The 17612-nt window shown below is 32.1% G+C and overlaps 2 protein-coding genes across 2 annotated transcripts; one reads left to right on the forward strand and one right to left on the reverse strand.

Annotated features, from left to right (window-relative positions):
* Positions 1-483: 483 nt before the first annotated feature.
* Positions 484-5179, forward strand: LOC131853800 (pentatricopeptide repeat-containing protein 2, mitochondrial-like). The gene is made up of 9 exons (XM_059204841.1): positions 484-646; positions 842-1061; positions 1261-1363; positions 1712-1906; positions 2419-2515; positions 2888-2976; positions 3411-3524; positions 4395-4502; positions 4745-5179. The coding sequence occupies exons 1-9, from the start codon at positions 568-570 to the stop codon at positions 4862-4864; spliced, it is 1125 nt and encodes a 374-aa protein (XP_059060824.1). The 5' UTR covers positions 484-567; the 3' UTR covers positions 4865-5179.
* A 6440-nt stretch (positions 5180-11619) lies between these two features.
* Positions 11620-15297, reverse strand: LOC131853736 (odorant receptor 82a-like). Its single transcript, XM_059204756.1, has 4 exons — positions 15159-15297; positions 14536-14722; positions 13451-13680; positions 11620-12284 (listed from the first exon to the last, which is right to left on the reverse strand). Exons 1-4 carry the CDS (start codon positions 15295-15297, stop codon positions 11620-11622), a joined length of 1221 nt encoding a protein of 406 aa, XP_059060739.1.
* Positions 15298-17612: the final 2315 nt, after the last annotated feature.

The raw sequence follows: 17612 nt of genomic DNA on the forward strand, positions 1-17612 counted from the left end.
ATATATTTTATTGAGGATTTTTTTTTATATTACGGGCAATTTTCTTTTTATTCCCGATATTATATTGTCAAAAATTTGATCGATGACAGTTTGACAACTGACAGCTGCTTTAAATACGTTTAAAGAGTTAACTGTAGGAAATCAGACGTTCAGAATTTATAAACGTGTTTAGCGAAATTTGTAGTGGTGAAATGCAAAATGAAGCTTTGAACACGTTTAAACGTTTTAATGGCGTTCAGTATGAACTAAACGTGATCAGTTTTTTTGGTGAAATCCGACCTTAATCTACATAGGTATAAGAAGTTCTATTTTTAAAATAAGTTACCACTTCATAAACAGAGCCGTATTTGGGGGGGTTTTGTGTATTTTATTTAATATTTTTTTTGTTATTATAGACAGACTACATTATCAACTTAGATAATTAGAACTGTCAGTCATTCCTGATGTCACTTTATGTCAATTCGAAATAACATTCTTTCAAAATAATCTTAAAAAATACTTTTTTAACTGTTCTGAATAAATTTATTGTTATTATTAACATTATTAAATCGTATTTATAACATAAATATGTCACTATTTCTAAATTCCGTGTTTCATAGTTCAAAACATAATAAATCTCTTTTTAGGTTAATACATATTACACAAGGTAACCTCTAAATTTAAATTTAGCCGAATATTTTAGATGAATTATGGGACTTAAATATTATGTTAATTATAATTTTTAAAAATGTCTTGATGTTTGTTACATAGTTCTAATACTGTGTAGTAGAGCTAAAGAAGATTTATATTTCTTATGAATATTGTGTAGTGTAATGTTGTTATATTTTTCCTAATTTTTCAGTTAATCAACTTTATTCTCCAACTGCATTGGGGATAGATGGCTATCTACAAGCAAGAAAACGTACCAAAGATCAATTTGCAAATTTCACAGACAAGTTCCGATCAAAGATAGATGGTTTTGTTACTGATCCTAAAAGTATGATATTTACAGAGGATTTAAAAAATATGGTGCATATGGCTGAACCAACAGATTTAGAACTATTGTTAAATATGATTAAAAAGTAATTATATAATTTTATCAAATTAAATAAATATACTTACAGTAATCTAATTATGGATATGGATAATTAGCATAATTTCCTCCAAATAATTAGCATAATTTTTTGTGTTGTCAATGGGTGTTAGTAATAAAATTGTTATAAAATATACTTTTATGTATGTAATGAATTCATAAGTATTTACTACTATAATTATTTTTAGATTTAATTCACAATCTACTGAGTTTCGGTTTGGATCTTTTGTATTTGGTCCAGTGGTAATGAGAATGTTTCATTTTCTGGATGCACCAAGTGAAGCAATAAAGGTAAAATATATAAATAGAATATATCAGACAATATTACTGTATGTGTATCTTAGCTACTAACTATTACCAAAGTGTATTATGTGTCCATTTATACATCTAAATACTATATATAGATATTATAATTTAATATTTGTATGTAAAAACTAGTAAAAATGCTGAATATAAATGTTTGGTATGCAGATCATATATTTAACAGACTGCTATGTAACATAATTCAAACAGGGTATAACTATAAATTACAACATGTACAACTATAATTACACATATAAATCACACATATTCAGAGACATCAATAAGATATAAATAATTAACATTATTTGATACTTATGTAAAATGTATATTTTGCAGTGTTTTGAGGATCCCAGTAATAGTGGTTTCTTTGATCAGCTGGTATCTTACCATATTCTACTTGATTTACTTTATAACCATGAAATGTATGATGAGATGTACAAGGTTTTTGAGGTGGTAAAGGAAAAACAGCTTAACATGACTAAATTCCCAAAGTATCCAGTTGTACTGATTTTAGCAGCCTGCTACAAACAGGTGAGGCAAATTATTTTGTTTAAACAATTTTATTAGTTTTATTTTTTGTATACTAATTACCAATACAGAATATTGAAAATTATCACAATTACTTAATACAGTTGAAATGTAAGTGTGTTGAATGTATATTTATCTGACTGTCTATAAATGGAGAGTATTATTTTTTATGTATATGTATGTCCGGATTTATGGCATAATATATACTGTTATAATTTTTAATCAATTGTTTTACATTCTGCTGAACAATATAAATATATAGATATTTATAAAATTCTGATATGGTGGAGTTTCAGGGATTTAGTAGTTGTAAAAGATGTATAGAATACTATAATTCAATAAAATAGTAATAATAGTATCATGTAATGAAATTCCAATAATTTTTTACTTATTTATTTGATGGCTAGCTGACTGTGTCTCCGATTTCACCCGCGTTGCTTGAAAGAGTAACAAACGTCCATCCATGCTCGCAAACTTTCGCATTTATAATATTAATAAAATTACATTTTTTACAGAATACTCCTCAGAGTCTGGAGTATGCGTCGAACCTGTGGTCTGAAATGACAAATGTAGGCAATGCACCACTGAGGAGAGCATGTACATTTTTTGCTGGTTTGTTTTAATTATAACTTCACAAGTATTACCTACAGTTTCGTCTTCTATTTATATAATCTTTCTTCCTTTATTTCATATTAATCATTTTATTTTTTAAATAACAAATAGCTTATATATATAATTATTGTATTATACATAAATATTGTAATGAAGTCTATTCTATCTATCCATGTACATGTAATATAAGTATAAATTAATTGAATGTATTCAAATGTAAAACCTTGACTACAATACTGTATTTTGACTTCAAACATTTGTTATAAAGATAAAATACTGCATCCCAAATGGAGAATTAAAGTATGGACACTGAAATCTACTATTAGGTTACACAAATAACTATATATGTTTATTTTCTTGATATGATTTCAGGACTGGCATTGAAACAAGGCGCACCACATATTGCACTCGAGTCAATATCTGCACAAAAACAACATTATGTTACGGTTAGGAATATAAAGGTAGCGTAATATTACAACTTAACAAGTTTTACCTAGGCTTTTGTAGAGCTGCTTGATAGTTGAAATAGTATGGCAGAGGTACACAAACAGATGAATTTGTTAAAGTTTACCTCTGATAATTCTTCAAATACTTTGGTAATATTGATGTGATATAATTTTAGCTATTTGTTGTCACAAGCATGTTTGCATTCTTAATTAATATACCAAATTATTTGTTATTATTGTAATGCGAGCAGCGCAGGACCGATCGTCGTGGAGATCTTTGGGGGAGGGCTTTGTTCAGGAGTGGACGTCTTCCGGGCTGAGATGATAATGATGATGATTGTAATTTTAAAGTTATAAAGATTTGATACGATGTAAAATCCAATACTTTTATGTTTCAGTAAATTACTTGTATTTCAGTATCTAATTGTTGTTATATTCTTACATTGCAGGCAATGGCATTAGCAGATATGGGCAGATTAGACGAGGCACTGCGTGTGCTAAGATCAGTTTTGAATATAGATATTCCAGAACAGAAAGACAAACATACTTTCTTTGAGGAAACCGTAAGTCTTTTAGTATTCGTTGTTTGTCTGGCTGATTTTGCATATTACGTACTATCTGACCCATGCAACATCGTCTGCCTCACACTTTTTAATTTTCGCTCAATTCACATAATATCCTTTGAAATTACAGTCTATGTATTATTCTGATGTATAAGCTAGATTACTGTAAAATTTAATTTTTTGCATGATGAAATTTTTGCATGATAGAGTAACAAACATCCATTCATCTATTCATCCATACTCAAACATTCTCTTGAATTTTTTAGTAAAATGTTTTTAAAAAAATGTATTTATGTATTTCTATTAGTTGTCCAATACCCATAACAAAAGCTCTGCTAAGTTTGGGTCTAGATGGCGATGCTTAGTCTGCGGTCATTCGCGCGTACCGTTACTAACCTCCTCAGAACTCGTGGATTTTTGTGGCTACTCCATACATTCGAGTTCTGTGTTTATGATATATTTGATGAGTGTAATAAAGCAAATATATTCTTAATTCGTCTTTAATATAATTTTGTACATAATAATAAATAAATAACCCTGAACAATTCACACAGCGCCATCTAGTCCCACGGTAAGCAGAGCTTGTGTTATGGGTACTAGGCAACTGATATAAATACTTAGATTTTTTTTGTAAATACATAATATACAAAGAATGCACCCAGACCGATACACGAGGAATCGAACCCGCGACTATTGGATAGTAAAGCGGCATTCCACTAGACCAACGAAAAAATTAAATTATGTCATAAAAATGAAACTTAAAAGGAAATTGTATTTTCTTATATCGGGGGTGCTGTCCACCCGGCGCTAGTGATTGCGGGTTATTTGCTTATATTTAATTTATTTGAATTAGTTTTATTGTTAAAATAGGTGGAAAAAGTTCGCAATGCTGTGGAAAAATCAAGTAGCAAAGACATCCAAAAAGAATTTCAAAACATTGTAACTGCATTCGAGGATAGAAATCTTATTGATAAACAGGTAAAGCCATTAAATTAATCGTAATATATAAAATATTCCTATTTCTTCACAAATAGTCGATTGTCTACACAAATAGTCAAGGGTATATTTAAAAGATTTTTTTATGCATGCATATCCTATAGAAATATTTTTTTGAGTATTATGTATAAGGTGAAAAAATCCATATTGATGTGTTTATAAAACTTGGTTTCTAGATATTACGATTCTTTTAAAAATACTTATAGCAATTTTCTCTTCTTTAGACGTTAGACCAACTAATAAACGCAGAAATTACAATCAAGAAACGTGACAGACTACCTTTCCAGCAGAAACGGTTACCTTTTGGACATCGTCCGAAAAATCGCAGTACAAATTTAGCCTAGTTGATAAATAATACAGTATTGTAATACGTATATGTAGTTTAGCTTAGTCTGATACGTGGTTAGATTGTTTGTTATTTTTGCTTAGGATACATAAATTTCAACATTTTGTTTTGTACATAATATTGTTTATTCTAACGTAATGAATGCAAAAATAATAATGGTACCTACTTTACAAATGTTGTGTTCATAAATGACAGTTTAATATGTATTCATTCCAAGATTGATTTATAAAATACTACTTACTTCTCGGTTGTTTATTTTTGAAGTGAACTAATTTATCTGTGTTACGTTGAATGTATTTAAAATAATATATTACAAGCGATTCTAAAATAATGCATTTTATTTAGATATCCTGTATTAGTATAGTATTATCCAGTTCAGCCTGGTGGTGATTGGTGCATTGTAGTTACACCCTGCCCTCTTTGTAAACGGCCCATGAAAATTTGGTACGGACTGGATCCTATAAAACCCCTGACACGTATCATTTTAGAGTTACGAATTATCAGGGAAGATAATATAAGCAAATCTATGAAGATGCTTTTAATTGCCCTGAAGTGCCTCTCATAATCAATTTACGACGACTTTACAAATGTACGCTTTATTTTACATAAAAATGTAAAATTTATCTCTAATTTTTTATGTAAAAAAATATTCAGTAACTTGTTACGAAAGTAAAATTTGGAGATGTAAAGCCGGCCTTATTTAATACAATAATTTGAAACCAAACAAGGTTAAGTGAGGTAAGAAACTTATAGCCCAAGAGCCCACGACGGCCAGACATACGTCATATTAGTAAACGTGAAAGTTCTTGTATGTGTGTTCCCAACAGAAGTAAGAACAATCCCCAAACATGAAACCTGGCTCGTGGTTCCTTTGGCAGTTAACAGGTAACAAAGGTGTAAAAAATTTCATATCAAATTCGTTATTTTAAGAAACTCCATATTTTTATATATTGTTCGTAGCATTATTATAACTTGCGCTGCTCATTGCCAGACACTTAGTGTGGTTCCAACCCCCCGCAAGACCCCCCTAAACTATACTATTTTATAAATAAACTTACGGCATTTTAATAAATCTGAACTTTATATATATTATTGAGAGAACTATTAAACTGAGTTTCCTAAATTGCCAGACAGATTTCTTGGTTCCTTAACCTACCAGGCTCATTGAAACCGTATATTGGGTAACAACGGTATATACAATTCCATATCAAATTCGTTATTTTAAGATCTCCATTTTTTCACATATTGCTCGTAACAGTATTATAACTTGCTCTGCTCATTGCCAGACACTTAGTGTGGTTCCAACCCCCCGCCGGGCCCCTCTAAACTATACTATTTTATAAATAAACTTACGTCATTTTAATAAAGGTGTACCGTATATATATTATTGAGAGAACTATTAAACTTAGAGTTTCCTGGTAGGATAAAGAACCAAGAAAAAATTTAGGCCAGTTTAATAGACAGCTTTTTTCTTGGTTCCTTATCCTTATCGTGGTTAGTTTCTTAAAATAACGAATTTGATATGAAATTTTTTACACCTTTGTTACCTGTTACCTGCCAAAGGAACTACGATCCAGGTTTCATGTTTGGGGATCGTTCTTACCTGTGTTGGGGACACACATACAAGAACTTTCACGTTTACTAATATGACGTATGTCTGGCCGTCGTGGGCTCTTGCTCTATTACATGTTTTTAATGGGAGAGAATGACAAAAAGCATCTGAGACTAATATTTAAAAAAATTGAAATTTTAACGACCTCTCAATTAGTGTCTAAATTATGTTTTAACTAAATTTCGGTTTATGTTATAGTTTTGACGGTAACTTTAACTGATTTTTTATTATTATTTGTTTACAAACTAAACATAGTTAAATACACACACCAAGTGTATTTGTAGAATAACTAAACGGGGGACTACCCCGTAAAATGGATGTCGTGGGATTATTATGAAATGGTTTAAATATCACAGTCCCTTCGATTATGTTACTGAAGGTTGTAAATTGTGTCTAGATATTTGCTTGGGGATCAATCTACAAAGATCATGTAAGCCTGACTGAGACATTTGGGGCGAGGGACTTTATTTGCGAGATTGATGTATAAGTAAGTACTTAATATAACATATAATTGGCGAAAATCAATCAGTTTTGTAGATATTTGTTTATATAACGAAAATGCGTAAGTACTCGATGCAGGTAGGTACCGGTATTTAAAAATATTTATTCTGAACTGTCATAATAAACTTTAACTTTAATTTCTTTCTATGTTATAAGTACTTTACCAATCTCAATGTTTATTTGTATGTTGTATTTAGTGTCATCATATGAATTTTGAATGTGATTTAAATAGTTTTATTGGTTACGAAATATCTACGATATATCGTGTAAGATATGGTGGTTTCGCGTAGTAATTAGTTTTGTTTGTAGTATTTTTTTTTTATATCACTTAGGTGGCAAACAAGCATACGGCCCATCTGATGGTAAACGGTTACCGTAGCCTATGGACGCCTGAAACACCAAGGGTGTCACATACGCGTTGCCGACCCTTAAGAAACCTTAATATACCCTTCTTGAAAAACCCCATGCTGTAGTCTCTCGACCTCGTATTTGCCATCGTCCGAGTGTTGATCTAAAATACAAGTTTCTGCAAAGTATCTGCTTTGTACAGTGATACCTTACCTAGGTAAGGTTACGAAAGTATTGTCCGTACTTTTTTTTATAGCATTGGAGGCAAATGAGCTTGCGGCACACCTGATGGTAAGTGGTTAACTCTAATCATGGACCCCTGCAACACCAGCGGAATTGCAATTTGCAGGAGGTAATTAGGAAAGAAATAGGATGAGAGGATGGTTGTCCAGAATCTTGACTCACAATATGAAATATTTTATGCTTTATTTAATACTTTACGCTTTTATGCTGAAGAGACGTGGTATTTTCTGGTGCATACCGGCCCAGTACAGAAGGGACAGTCAGATATTTAAATTTACACAAAGTATTTTTAGTTTTCGCCAGATTTGAACTCGCGATCTCTTGTGTGTTGGTTTTTTAATAACCCACTAAAATAGTATATTTACTTAAATGGAGGACTGGACAACATGGAGGATATCATATTTCTGAGTTGAGCTTGTCGTTCTACTGTTTGTGAATATTTTAGAGAAATGCGGAAATCGTCGCATTGAGTCATTAATTCCCCGCGTTACCTATTATTATCCGGACGGCGACGGAAATTAAAGACTGATGGTGTATTGAAAGCTCTGATTTTAATTATAAATAGGTATATTTCAGTAGGTACAGTATTTTCCAACCTAAATTGGTAGCGGTAGAGATCATCTTTTTTTCTTTTCCTAATGACAGAAACCTAGGAACTAAATACTGGAACTAAATAGTCCGAAATATATTAAACAAACTAAAATGAAATCTCTAGCGATAACAATCTATCATCGATATTGTTTTTTGGCGGAAGTTGTAAAAGAAAGTGCTTCTTAAAAGAAAGCTTCTTGGTAGGTATATCTGAAAAATGTCCTAACGCATTGAATACCTTTGGCAATTTAATATAATGACGAAATCCCAAGTATATTGTAAAAAAAAGTTTCAGGCGGAAGTAGTTGTATGATTGCAGGATCTCCTGCACTAGGTCAGAATGGTCAATTAAAAGTGATCCTGAAACGTTAAGATTGTTTTTTATTATTTGAAGCGCGCAAAGATGACTCGTGTAATAGCAACGTTATGACATATTAAGAAGAACCGATGTACAATAGAAGTAGATATGTATGAAGAAAGGCATGTAATCATTTCAAACTTATAGCCGTTATAAGTAGAAAATTTTGTTATTAGATAGATTATTATTTTTGATACAAAAACAAAATAGTGGCCCATATTTAACTACTCTCCTCTAGTGTAGTCGAATAAGGTACCTTCGGATGGCTAGGCAGTTTTTGAACGAGTTACGTCTAAGAGTATAGGATATTTATTTTGGTATACCTACTGGTAAAAGACTCGATATCTAATAGAATATTAATGATTTGTAAAGCAAACTCTTATTTGTCTATAGGTACCTATTTCTATTATTAACTTCAACTTCTTGGTTTTGTTTTTGTTTTCAAACGCATTTACATTCATTAATTTTAATTTCTATAATGGGCTCGATACTTCTTAATGTTTCCGACGAACCTTAATAGGATTAATTCAAGAAAATAAGTGAGAGTTCAGAGCAACGGTTGTATAAACATTGATTTAGAAATATCGTGCGCTGAAGTTCCTGACACTGTTCGGGTTGATCCGGATTAAATACGACTAAAAAAGGTCAACTAATTTTATGAAAACAGCAGTTCTATTGTTGTTTCGGCAAGCTTCGAAATAACCTTCTATATTTGCATATATAATACTTTACTATTATATACTGCTAATGCTAACTGAAAATAAAGCATTTCAATAAAAGTAATGTCTTATTGCACTTTAGGCAGGGGCATATTTGATGTTTTAGAATTTGTAGAGTTTAAACGGTTTAGGTACATATCATTCGCAATACAAAGTTTTCTACGACCTAAAGGTAACGTAACTAGCGTTATCTAAAGACCGATAGATTCGAGGTAGCTACCTGTTTTGCAGCTTGGTTAGTAAGATATTTCGACCACTCTCACCCTACAGGTGAGATTGGGCAGTGGAAGTCCAGGATAAAAAGCACATATTAACAACTCTGGAATATCTGGTCTTGTTAGTTTGTAGTTTACGACAGAAGAATAAAATAACGCTGTGTATCACGTTATCATGAAAGACACGTTGTCGCAATACAGACGCTGATAACGTGATATAGTGCCATCTTTCCTTCATTCCCTATTCATGATATAGAAGACGGTAACAACTTATCATCAGGTAGGCTGACAACTTATTGGCCGTTTCTATTAAAAAAAACGAGTCCCATTTTACTATTGTAATAAATCAATTATAAAATTTATTAAATATTAAATACCAAATAATATAACATACTGTCACACTAAAGTGTTATCGAAGTTGGGGTAGTTGGAGGCGCCCTCCCTCACTACCATCCACCCTTCCTCTATTCCTTTCACTTCTTCATCATTTATATTCATTGACTCAACGCAAAACCATCGGTTACGGAGAGTTTTATTTGATGATATTTTAGATTAATAGGTCACCTTTTTTCTCCGCCGGGGGGTGTGGCGAATTAATTACAACTGTCGATGTCAAGCGCAAACACAACATGTGACATGCTCAATATTGACGTTTCCTTCACCGAAAGTAGCACAGATTTGAACTCACGATATCTTACTGAACCTATTAATGTTGATGGTCACGTATTGTTAACTATTATGAGAAATTATAAACTATAATTATTATTGATGCTATTTAATCACATTTGCGGGGTTGCTCAACAGTGACACCTATCTAGTGTCATATTAATAACGGCTAATATGGATTTTGATTATAAATATTTTCATCGAAAGACGTTAATATAAGCACAGACCACTCGGTTGTCAACAGTACAGATTAAGGTAAGTTGGCACCTACCTATCTGGTATACTTACTTTTTGCATTTAACTTCATTTGTACTCGAACATAATATTAATTGTAATATTTATGAGGTATCTAGGTAATAAAATTATTTACGTTTGAACCACGTCAAATAGTTTGGTTTTTTTTTTATTATTACTCTTACTATTACATTATACCTCTGCTTAATTGAAATTTGCGGTACGCCGCAAACGACATTATTATTTCACAAAACAATTGGTATAAAAGCTTACCTTATATTTGTTGATAAAATATGTACCTTAATTAGACTAAATGGTCATTATTATATTGGTTTTTGTTATTACCATGACACATCCAAGTAAGATAGGTGAGAGTAAGGGCTACTTTTCTGGTAATAAATGCCTCTAATTTGTTCCCAAAAAAAAAATTTAATGACGTGTTTTTGTTATATCCATGACATGAAATCTAAGGGTCTTTGTCATCATTACATGACAGCTTCCGTTGTCTAGCGGTTTAACACGCCGCCTTCTATCCGATGGTTGCGGGTTCGATTCCTCGCACGGCATAAACTTTTGTATTTATGAGTATGATTGTTTGTGTTGGTCTGGGTGTTTTCTATTTATAATAAAATACTAAAAAAATATATTGCATCAGTTGTCCTACCATAGAGTATACAGTTATATACCCATAACACAAACTTTAGCTAGCCAAGTAGCTTGGGTCAAAATGGCGCTGTGTACACAGCGCAGCGTCCAGAGACTGTTATTATAATTATCAACTTTTTAAAAACGGATGGGACAATAAGTCGTATGAAACGGGAACTCGATAAAATCAAATATATTGTTATTACTACAAACCATAATTTATTAGTTCGAGTATAGTAACAAAAACACAATAATTGTTTCAGTACTTCTTAAATTAGAATTCTTGTGTATTACGTTGACACTTGACACCAATTTCGTCGTTTGCTGAAATCCAAGTTCGCCGCGGTTACTAGAGGTCGTTTCTCATTCCCGTCTTCTCATTTCCACCTCAATTTATGAAATTGTGTTTGTCAGGCTTACTTTCTTGCTACTTGCGATAAACAAAATGATCCGTAAAAATATACGTAGCTTACTTTCTTGCTACTTGCGATAAACAAAATGATCCGTAAAAATATACGTACGTCACAGTGACTTTATTATTTTCGCCTTTCAGATTAGATTCATAAATCAACGAAAATTTGACGGTACCATAACAAATAACGATATATATGTATATTTAAGTCAATTGAAAACAGCATAAATTTTATATATTATTTGTGCTACGTCACCAAACGTTTCTCTGTTCATAATGAAAATATCAGATGCAGTGAGATAGAGAGGTTCTTGAGAGAGTATCAGCATGATGAGAACCATTTTGGCCTGTCTAGGATTCATTAGTTCCCACCCACTTGAATACACGGCTGTGGACATTCTTGACTCCGCAATCAAAAGGAGTTCTCCTCCAAAGCAGTAGATGAATAATGGCATTATACCTGTCACACCTGTCAGTAATGTATTGCTTATGTCCCATGCATTCATTGTCTGCAGCGTCGTTACCAAAACCAAAGTCATCATCAAGAAATGGGCGCCAAAAACCGATTTGTATAAATTCTTTATCCTCTCGTGGTATATCATAATAAACTGATGATGTTTAATACACAACTTTAATTTGTCTTCTATAATTTTCTGTTTAACATCGTCTCTCTCAAATGTTTCTTCGCCATTCAGAATCTTGTATATATAATTTAATGTTTCAGTAATGGCATAGAAGTGTCCAAGCTCATGAGAGAGCAAGCTAACAAATAGTACAATGTAGCCTGTTTGATTAATAGCAGAGAAACCTGTTGCGATGGAAGTTAGAATGAAAGATATTTGGTAGAATGGGCTTTCGTATTTACCACTGAGACCTGAAATGTTTTTTTTTATTTGTAACTTCTAAATATTTGTTTAGATTGGTAAAACTAAATTATAGATACAGTAAAGTAGGATAAGTATCTTTTTCTGAATGTTTAATTGATATGTTAGCACATACCTAGTATAAAAACACGTACAGAAGTATTATATAAGACACAAGCCTGCGCGTTCACCGCTAAGAAAATCTCTTTTGCTGTGGCTCCTCAATTCCAGAACACGTCCGTTACCATTTCTAAGAGTATTGGGATTCTCGGTATCGACCTCTCTAGTACTGTTGAGTTCCGCAGTCACCTGGAAGAAAAGGTAAAGCTGGCGTCCAAGAAGCTCGGTGTGCTCAATAGAGCGAGGCGGTACTTCACTGCGGACCAGAGACTTCTCTTATATATAAGTCACAGGTTCGGCCGCACATGGAGTACTGCTCTCATCTTTGGGCGGGAGCATCTGGATACCAGCTCGGTCCTTTTGACTCGGTTCAGAGACGTGCTATGAGAATTGTCGATGATCCCAATCTCTCTGGCGGTATCGAGCCACTTAGCTTGAGGTGAGACTTCGCCTCGCTTTGTGTGTTCTACCGATTATACAACGGACTGTGTTCTGAGGAATTGTTCGACATGATGCCGACAGCCACCTTTTACCACTGCACCGCTCGCCATCGACAGGGAATTCATCCCCACACACTGGAACCTAAGTGGTCCCGAACAGTGCGGTTTCAGAGGAGTTTCCTCCCGCGTACACTTAGATTGTGGAATGAACTTCCTGCCGAGGTTTTCCCACGAGACTACAGCATGGGGTTTTTCAAGAAGGGTATATTAAGGTTTCTTAAGGGTCGGCAACGCGCAAGTGATATCCCTGGTGTTTCAGGCGTTCATAGGCTACGGTAACCATTTACCATCAGATGGGCCGTATGCTTGATTGCCACCTTCGTAGTATAAAAAAAAAATATATATACATTAAAATTATGAATAAGATGTACATATATATATGGATCTCTTGACTTTAAACTGTCGGTCTGTCTCACTGTCAACTTGCTTCTATAAAAAGATTTGGATTACATTTTGTTTGTATGTTTCAATGGGTTCTTGGATAGTTTGATTGACAAACCGTCAAAAGTGTATATCAATCTTACTAAATTGAATATAGGAACTATTAAAGTGATTACCAAATATTTCTCCAGGCGTCGACGGCAAATATCGACTGTTACCAAAGATAGTAAACAAAAGAGGCAGGACCAGGTAGAAGATATGCGATGTTGCTTGATTGATAATTACCAAGAAGGACACATAGCGCCCTTTTCGAAGTGTGGTTAACATTTTCTTCTTAGCAGCTGATTCATCTGGTATTATCTTTAAACCTTGACGACTCATATCTAGTATTTTCTTTAGACGTTCACTGTAAAATAGATTTCTATCTTTTCTAATATGGGTAGTTCTTATACAAATATTAAAAAAATACATTACGAACATGACCATGACACTGGTTCCAATTTGTATCAAAAACTAGGTATATCTATTCTAGAGTCTTGATTATTTTATCACAAGTATAGCTGTACACTGTAAGCTGTGTCGGTTCTCCAACCGAGATACACTGCCATATTTCACCAGAGAGTGAGTAATTGCAGGATAGGAAGGCATAACATTATTGTCCTCCAGTGGCATCATACGAGGCATACGAGAGCTATTATGGGTCTCATCTCGCGGTGACTCTCACATAATGACGTGATGTATATGGTGTTGTTCATGTATGTTCAGTGATTGCCACTTACTACAAGGTGGGTTGTTAGCTGGAAGTTTGGCATTGAAATTACATTACAATACCTATCTCCCAGTCTTATGGAAGTATATCTAGATATACTAGATAGACTTCCATAAGTAGTATCTGTGATTTATTAAGGCAGTAGTATATGCGTACAACTTGTAAGTAAATCCTGTAATTATGTATAATATATTATATTAAATAGTAATTTAGAATGTTTTAGTGCTAATATCACGTAATGATTCTTTTTGGACATCTATTGATAAGTAAATTGCCATTTATGAAATAATCAAATTACTGGGAATAATAGCCATCACTCGAAATTTTGCATAATGATCACGCAAAGACGTCTACCACGAAAGGTCATTCAAATTCTAACGGGAAAACGGCGTAATGGGCAATTTCATTCCAGTATTTTTTAGAATTCATTTTTGTACGTTTGATTTAATTTCAACTTTACGTAAAAGTATAGGTATAAAACATTATTCTAACCTTGACAACCACATAAATATGTATTTTGAGAGTGGAATACAAGTGGAACTCAGGCAGTTCATCGCTTTGAAACACTCGATTTTATCAGGAAACACATTTATTAGGTACACGGTTTGGCTAATGGTACCAACATAAACAAATGATCCAGCAAACACAAGTGCACCTAATAAAGATAGTGGCGTCATTTCTGGAACAAATAGGTATATGTTTATTTAAATTCTTCTACTATAATTCTGTTAGAAGCTTCTTTGTAGGTACCTAATACCTTTAATGAAATAGTTATATTATATACAGATGGGATGTGTATCGTAATCTTCATTACCACATGTATTATTTTATAATAATTACTAACTACAACTAATAATAATACGTTATAACACATTATAAACTTCTAATGCGGTAATGAGTACCTATATTAGATACGCAATTGCTCTATAATTGGGTACCTACTGTAGGCATTCAATATAGCTAATGACTAATTTACTCAATAGATATGAAGGCTCTTATCAACTTGTGTCTTTAAAAATTACGTATTGCAAGTTATCTATTAAAACTTCATCATAAAATATAAACAGTCTTGAAAATGTAATCATCTCTACATTGTAATGTTTTTAAGTACTCACTGCGGTTTGCGTCTCCAAACATATTGTGTATTCCAACGAATATTTGAATCGAATTGACCATGTTCTTAGCAGCCTCAATAGGGTCATCATCATTTTTAACAATTTTGTAAAAATAGTTCTTAATCTGTTTCAAAATCATTTTGATGATGTTGTTCGAATCGGTAACACTAACCAAATAGTGACAGTTGCTACTTTAGTTCAGTTGTTATATAAAGATATAATTACATATAATTGTTGTAAAATTTGGTTGTTAGTAAAATAGGTGCTAGTTGTTGTTCAATTTACAAATAATTGTCAAACCTTACTATAGAATTTAGTGAAGTAAATATTACTGAATTATTTCAAATTTCTGTCCGTTTTTATTTTTTTTAATTCAATCTTTTTAACAGGCATCTGCATCATAAAAGGGAAAAGCACGAAGAACGCATGACGAAATAACCTTTTAGATATTAGACCTTCTCTAAAGTTTCTCTGATACTGTCCTTGTTATTAGATCAATAAACAAAAAACGTGGATAAAATAAAATACATCTTTACATACTTGTATAATTAAAGTCTAGACGATGTAGAAGAATAGTTGTTTTTACTCTGGCGGCATATATAGCTTCTAAAGAATACTTATATTTAAGTAATTTAAGAACTTTTCCTAGAAACTTTATACTCTTTTACCTGAAGTTTTTACTGCGTAACAACTTACAAACAAAGAGATCTGAACACAAGTTACCGCAAACAAATATCTACATTATTTGAAAACATATTAGTTCCTATCATTATCTATCTACTCAGTATTTGGACTGTAAGACGGTGTTTTGAAAACCGATGACTATTCCTCTTTTTATCTCTTGCTGGTTGCTGGTCTTGCTAAATTATTATTAATAGATCTCTACCTGAATAGATCGAAACCTGAAATCAGGACATAACCACAAGATGTAAGTTATACATAGTTACATAAAAACGTTGTTGGAATTAATAAAAATGTTAGTAATAATTACTTAAAACCAATTATCCATGTTAGTTTGTTTTAATTTTATTGTAAAACGTTTAGAGGTAGCATTCTAATAGTTCAATTATTAGAATTAGAATTTATTTCGTATGTTGAAAAATATGATGTTATAGTATATCTGTGTATTTCTAATATTATATGTTGTATTTCTACTATTGTTTTATAAATACAAAGTAAATGGATATGCAATAGATTAGAATATTGAAGTAATTATGGGCTGAGATGTGGATGAGCTTGTTGTCAAACTATTATTACCTGTTCAATATTTTTTGCCATACGAAACAAAGTTTTATGAATGAATCTGACAATCGTTTTATCTAGTTCTGTATTTAAATATTAATTCGTAGGTATTATTTATTTATTTCCTTAAGTTAATGTTTCAGTAGCAGAATTGATATACTTTTACAGATTTTATGTACGTAGATACTATTTACGCGTTTCGGTAAGTTGTAGAATATTTTAGGTATGTAGGTATAGATACTTTGATATCCCACGTACAAGATTGGAAAACTTGTAATGACCTCATCTTTTCTCTATTTGTTTAGACCTGATATAATCTCGTATCTTCGTATTGAATTCGTATTTGTTCCTTCCTTGCAATACTGAACTATTTCATACCTGTTTTGTTCGATTAAATTAATTATGACCTGTTAATTAAATTGACTACTAACCGGCGCAAGTAATTACCCAGAAATGTACCAATTTCGTTTCAATTAATGCAGTTTATTTGTTAAAAAATAATGAGATACGGGCCTGAAGATGATGATGATAATGATATTTATGTTTTTATCCACGCTTTTCTCACTAATGCAATGCATAACTTGAAATATTCCCGTAACATTTAGTTTCTATTACGTTTCAATTGATTCATAAACATCATATGAGTCGTAGGTACAGCTAGTTATAAAATAAATATAGCTAGAGTTAAATCAGTTCATTGTTTGTAACCCACTTTGTAGCAATACGAGGTGAACTGAAGTGAAAATGGAACTTGTCGATGCGGCCATCTACGACGACAGATCAACATCCTTTAGAACGTGAGCATTCAAGTAGTAAATTAAAATTCAATCAACCAACTTTTTTCATTTGCACTAAAAGAGAACAGTAACGGCCCGGAGTTCCTTTAAAAGCAATATTCTTTAAATGGAATGATATACATATATGGAAGATACTATCTACGAGTATAGTGGCTTTAATAACATTTTAAAAATATATGTACTCTTACTAACATTAATATTTTAAAGGTAATTGTGGAAAACAATTTTAAGTTAGGAACATAAAGAATAGAAAATACGATTTTCTATAATAAATTTAATATATAAATGATAAATAATAAACGTAATGTAGTTAATTTTTTTTATAAAGAAATTCTTATAGCACTTATTTTTTATAATATCAACTACACATATCATTATTAGATATACCAATTAAAAAAATGTATTACAAATTTTC

This window comes from Achroia grisella, unplaced genomic scaffold, assembly GCF_030625045.1.
Source record: "Achroia grisella isolate CSIRO2021 unplaced genomic scaffold, CSIRO_AGI_Agris_v1 utg906, whole genome shotgun sequence".
Taxonomy (NCBI): Eukaryota; Metazoa; Arthropoda; class Insecta; order Lepidoptera; family Pyralidae; genus Achroia; species Achroia grisella.